Source organism: Sorex fumeus, unplaced genomic scaffold (genome assembly GCF_029834395.1).
Source record: "Sorex fumeus unplaced genomic scaffold, SorFum_2.1 ptg000118l, whole genome shotgun sequence".
Taxonomy (NCBI): domain Eukaryota; kingdom Metazoa; phylum Chordata; class Mammalia; order Eulipotyphla; family Soricidae; genus Sorex; species Sorex fumeus.
This window is the reverse complement of record NW_026606175.1, coordinates 1,219,919-1,225,918: the sequence shown is the minus strand read 5'-3', so window position 1 is coordinate 1,225,918 and position 6,000 is coordinate 1,219,919. Positions and strand designations below refer to the sequence as shown.

Genomic DNA, 6,000 nt, shown 5'->3' with positions numbered 1-6,000 from the left:
CACTGTCCACTTCTTTTCAGCACTGTCCACTTCCCTCCACCACTGTCCACTTCTTTCCACCACTGTCCAATTCCATCCACCACTGTCCATTTCGTACTACCAGTGTCCACTCTCCTGCACCACTGTCCACTCCCTTCCACCACTGTCCACTCCCCTGCACCACTGTCCACTCCCCTCCACCACTGTCCACTTCCGTCCACCACTGTCCACTTCCCACTACCACTGTCCACTTCTCTCCACCACTGTCCACTTCCCTCCCCCACCGTCCACTTCCATCCACCACGGTCCACTTCCGTCCACCCCTCTCCGTCCTTCTCTCTCAACACCGGGGTCCAGGGTGGCCTTGACCTCCCCGCGTGCATCTCCTCGCGTGCCTCCGGGACCCGGGGCGTGGAGGGGGGACGGGGCGCGTCCCCCGAGCTCCCTTCACGCCACTCCTCAGCCCCGTCTCTGTTCTCTCTCCCCCAGGACGAGCTCCGGCCCGTGGCCCAGCTGTGAGGACCCTCGTGCCTGCGTGCGTGCGGGCGTGCGTGGGACGCCGTGGACCGTCCCCCCATCCCCGGAGCCGGAGTTGGCCTGAGCGCTGGGCTGCGGCCCACCCTCCCCGCCCCCACGCCATGGGCCCCCACGAACTTCACGTCTGGGTCCGGCCCTGACCGTGGGCTCTGTGTCTGAGCCTGCGCGGAACCGGCCACTGTGTCGCGAGCCGGAGTCGCCGCCCGCCCCGAGGCCCGCAGATGTGGCCCTGACCATGTCGACGCCCAAGGGCTTGTTATGGGTGCCGCTGGTCTTCACCCCACTCTGCGTCATGCTCAACTGCAACGTTCTCCTGTGGCTCACGGCCCTGGCCATCAAGTTCACGCTCCTCGACGGCCAGGCGCAGTACCCCGTGGTCAACACCAACTACGGCAAGATCCGGGGACTCCGCACGCCGCTGCCCAACGAGATCCTGGGCCCGGTGGAGCAGTACCTGGGCGTGCCCTACGCCTCCCCGCCCACCGGGGAGAGGCGCTTCCAGCCCCCCGAACCCCCGTCCTCCTGGACCGGCGTCCGTAACGCCACGCAGTTCCCCTCCGTGTGCCCCCAGCACCTGGACGAGCGCTCTCTCTTGCACGACATGCTGCCCATCTGGTTCACTGCCAACCTGGACACCTTAATGACGTACGTCCAGGACCAGAACGAGGACTGCCTGTACCTGAACATCTACGTGCCCACGGAGGACGGTGAGTACCCGGTCGGATGCCGCCTCGTGTCGATGGTGTTCGCCCGAGAAGGGCGGTTGGCTCTCACACGGTGCCGAGTCTTCCTTCCGTCCGTTTGTACTTTGAAACAACCAGAAAAAGGCAGGTTAATATTTGGCTATTCCCTCCCGGCTCTGCATCGCACCGGAATCTCTTTAGAGGAACCTCTTTAGAGCCTGCGATGATAATAATAGCTTATGTTATTCGGCAACCGTTAGTTAGTCCAGCACCGTTTCTCGAGTGATGGTTACGTAGACATCTCTGGACCGTAATATCCAGGCACACCTGCGAGCATCCTCCAGGCTCCTGGGCTGTGTCGGTTGCTTTCGGGTGTGACTGTGTTTTTCCTGTTGGAGCCTTGAGCGTAACCGGGCGGCTGGTTTCCCGCCGAGATAAGCGAGTCATTTTCCTTCCTGAAATGGTCAAAGTGTCCCGTCTCTTCGTGGCCAGGAGACACTGCACCTGACTTTTGTTGCAAATGCAAGAGCACCCGTGACAGGGCTGGAAGTGGTGGGATCGTGAGCTGGAACTGAGTCTGTCATGAAGCGGTGTGTGGTCGCTTGTCCAAAAGGGTCTTATTCTTCTTTTTTCGGTGAAACCACGGGGCGCAGTGTTCCACTGGTGTCCGCGCGACCCTCCAAGGTCACTGGTTGGAACTGTCTGCATCCGTGAGGGTGTCCGACAACATTATTTCCCTAGAATCAAATTTCCCCTCCAGGGGAACGAGCTCACCCGCCTTTGCCTGGAACCCGGACAGTTGTCTCCAAGATCAGACCTCCAGGCAGAAAACCAGAAGTGTCCTTGGGAGGGTCACGTGTTTGTTTTTCTGTTGGGGGTCACACCCAGCGGGGGCTCACGGCTTCCTTAGTCCTGGCTCTGTGCTCAGGGATCATTCCTGGCGGGCTCCCAGGGATGGAATCTGGCTTGGTCACATGCAACGCAAAAACCCTGCTCACTCTGGACTATCACTGTACCTCTAACTTTTGGGTAACTGTTTTTATTTTTGCTTTTTGGGTCACATCCAGCGATGCTCAGAGGTTCCTCCTGGCTGTGCAGTTAGGAATTGCTCCTGGCGGTGCTCAGGGAACCATAATGGGATGCCGGGGATTAAATACATCTCAACTGCATGCAAGGCAAACGCCCTCTCCGGTGTACTATCGCTCCAGTCCTTGGGTAACGTTGGATGGAGACCTGTCTTGGTCGCCACCTCACCTTGGAAAACGGTGTGCAGAAAGAGTCTCCCGGCAGTTAACTAGATATCTACACAGGGTCGTGCGCAGTTTCCTCCCAGGCTGACCTCCAGGGCGCCCAGATCACTGGCCATATGGTCCTTTCCCTCAGCAGCTGTCCATGGAGGGTACCGTGACACGTCAGGCAGGGCAGGGTTGCCTGTGAGTGAGATCGCAGAGTATGTCCAGAGAAAAGAAGCCCAAAGAGGCCGTGGAATCTGGGGTGGCATCTCTGTATCCTACCCGCCTCGTTATAATGAACGCACACACACACACACACACACAGACACACACACACACACATACCCACACACATACCCAGCGCACGGGGCTCTCGGTCACGATGAGCTCTGCAAATGCAAGATGCAGGGCACACAGAGCAAAGTGGGTGGGGAAGGAAATCTGGGGGAGGAAGGGCAGAGTGGATCGACATCTCTCCAACCTCTCCCGAGCGAGCGTGAACCTTCCTCCGCTGCCCGTCGGGATGGTGAAGTCACGTCCGAGCAGAGTCTTGCACAGGTGAGAGGTTGGACCCAACAGCAACGTCCTCAAAGGCACTGAGGATAGACCCATCCGTGAGCTGCCTTTGTCCCGAGACATCAGACACGACACATGGCGTGCTCGGGGGTCCAGTATGCAGCAGGGAATCCGGAATGGAGAACTTGGGAAAGACGCTACTTCTTGGGAACAGGAAGACAAGCAAGCGAGTTTGAGGGTTTCAGGGCGCTGTTTGGGTCTAACTGTCCTGCGAGGGGGTGATGTGGTAGAATCCGTCCTTAATAACCTGGGGATACTGCACTTGAGCTGGTGGCTCTTTGGGAACTGTGTGTTGGTACATCTGTGAGCAATGCCTCTCCACCCATTGTGTCAGGGATTTGGTCCTCTCCTCTCCTCTCCTCTCCTCTCCTCTCCTCTCCTCTCCTCTCCTCTCCTCTCCTCTCCTCTCCTCTCCTCTCCTCTCCTCTCCTCTCCTCTCCTCTCCTCTCCTCTCCTCTCCTCTCCTCTCCTCTCCTCTCCTCTCCTCTCCTCTCCTCTCCTCTCCTCTCCTCTCCTCTCCTCTCCTCTCCTCTCCTCTCCTCTCCTCTCCTCTCCTCTCCTCTCCTCTCCTCTCCTCTCCTCTCCTCTCCTCTCCTCTCCTCTCCTCTCCTCTCCCTTCCTTTCTTTCTTTCTTTCTTTCTTTCTTTCTTTCTTTCTTTCTTCTTCCTTCTTTCCTTCCTATCTCTCCCTTCCTTCCTATCTCTTCCTTCCCTTCCTTCCTTCTTTCCTTCTTTCCTTCCTTCCTTCCTTCCTTCCTTCCTTCCTTCCTTCCTTCCTTTCTTCTTCCTTCCTTTCTTTCTTTCTTTCTTTCTTTCTTTCTTTCTTCTTCCTTCTTTCCTTCCTATCTCTCCCTTCCTTCCTATCTCTTCCTTCCCTTCCTTCCTTCTTTCCTTCTTTCCTTCCTTCCTTCCTTCCTTCCTTTCTTTCTTCTTCCTTCCTTCTTTCCTTCCTATCTCTCCCTTCCTTCCTATCTCTTCCCTCCCTTCCTTCCTTCCTTCCTTCCTATCACTTCTTTCTCTCTCTCTCTCTTTCTTTCTTTCTTTCTTTCTTTCTTTCTTTCTTTCTGTCTTTCTTTCATCCTTTCTTTCTTTCTTTCTTTCTTTCTTCCTTCTTTTCTTCCTATCTCTCCCTTCCTATCTCTTCCTTCTTTTCCTTCCTTCCTTCCTTCCTTCCTTCCTTCCTTCCTTCCTATCTCTTCTTTCTTTCTTTCTTTCTTTCTTTCTTTCTTTCTGTTTCCTGTGATGTTGGGATCTGTATGGACCTTCCTTCCTTCCTTCCTTCCTTCCTTCCTTCCTTCCTTCCTTCCTTCCTATCTCTTCTTTCTCTCTCTTTCTCTCTTTCTTTCTTTCTTTCTTTCTTTCTTTGTTTCTTTCTTTCATCCTTCCTTCCTTTTTTCTCTTTCTTTCTTTCTTTCTTTCTTCTTCCTTCCTTCTTTCCTTCCTATCTCTTCCTTCCTTCCTTCCTTCCTTCCTTCCTATCTCTTCTTTCTTTCTTTCTTTCTTTCTTTCTTTCTTTGTTTCTTTCTTTCATCCTTCCTTCCTTTTTTCTCTTTCTTTCTTTCTTTCTTTCTTCTTCCTTCCTTCTTTCCTTCCTATCTCTTCCTTCCTTCCTTCCTTCCTTCCTTCCTTCCTTCCTTCCTATCTCTTCTTTCTTTCTTTCTTTCTTTCTTTCTTTCTTTCTTTCTTTCTTTCTTTCTCTTTCCTGTGATGTTGGGATCTGTATGGACCTTCCTTCCTTCCTTCCTTCCTTCCTTCCTTCCTTCCTTCCTTCCTTCCTTCCCTCCCTCCTTCCCTCCTTCCTTTCTTTTGCTTTTTGGGTCACACTAGGTGATGCTCAGGGCTTCCTCCTGGCTCTGCACTCAGGAATCACTCCCGGTGGTGCTCGGGGGACCCTATGGGATGCTGGGGATCGAACCCGGGTTGGCCACGTGCCAGGCAAGCGCCCTCCCCACCGTGCTATCGCTCCAGCCCGCGGCGACAGATTTTTTGAATTGAAAAGTAACTCGCATGAAGGAACCGATTAGACATTTATTTGCTAAGTCTCGGGCCACGAGGCTTTCTGTGGTCATTCCCCATCGAAACGATTGTCAGCGTGTGTCACTGCAAGCCATGAGTGAGCTCTCGTCAGAGTGGACTTTGCTCACCGAAGTGGACGCGAGGGTCTAAAGGAAGGAACTTTCAGCGTGTTTTCCCATCACGAACTTTGACCTGCCCGATTCTTGATTTAGTTATGGATTCTGAGTTCCCCCGTCCGCTGTCTGGGAGACTGATGGACTCATGGCCTTGGCTGGTCCTGCTTGTCTTGTGATGGTGGCTCAAATCTCTTCAGAAGGAGACAACTTGCGCAGGCTCTACGGACAGGTCCCGTTGTCTCCTAATGGTAGGAGATAGGATCAATATTCTGGGTATAGATATGCCTTGATAGAAAGGCAGAAAGTGGAGTGTGGCGTGAGGGACGTCTGGAAAAGGAGGGAAAAAGAGAAGGGAGGAAGAGAGAGATACAAAGGACTCAATGACTTTCGAAGAGGAATGCCGGATTTATCTGGGAAGGTTGATCCGGTACAAGTTGGACAAGCCAGGCTGACAAATGAGATATTCCCGCTGTCTTCTGGGCTGCATAGAGCATCACGAGGGATGTAGATGACCAGTTACACTGTTGTCCCCACCCCGTTGTTCATCGATTTGCTCGAGCGGGCCCAGTAACGTCTCCACTGGAGACTTTGTTGTTACTGTGTCTGGCAGATCGAATACCTCACGGGGAGCTTGCCAGGCTCTGCCGGGCGGGTGAGATACTCTCGGTAGCTTGCCAGGCTCTCTGAGAGGGGCGGAGGAATCGAACCCGAGCTGGCCATGTTGGCCGCATGCAAGGCAAACGCCCTACCTGCTGTGCGATCACTCCAGCCCGGTTATACTACATCTCCTCTAAACAACGTTGGATGTGTACTAGATCGCTTCTGTGCAACTCCCAGCTGTAGAGACAATGGTAGATCAATT

General features: G+C 53.9%; 1 protein-coding gene across 2 annotated transcripts in view; it reads left to right on the top strand.

The window, feature by feature from the left end:
* Positions 1-713: 713 nt before the first annotated feature.
* Positions 714-6,000, top strand: part of LOC130043234 (neuroligin-4, X-linked) — a 266,721-nt gene continuing 261,434 nt past the window's right edge. For both annotated transcript variants that reach the window (XM_056135485.1, XM_056135484.1), the window contains exon 1: positions 714-1,223. In XM_056135485.1, coding sequence (XP_055991460.1) covers positions 752-1,223 — 472 coding nt within the window. In that variant the 5' untranslated portion in view covers positions 714-751. The remainder of the gene's footprint in view (positions 1,224-6,000) is intronic.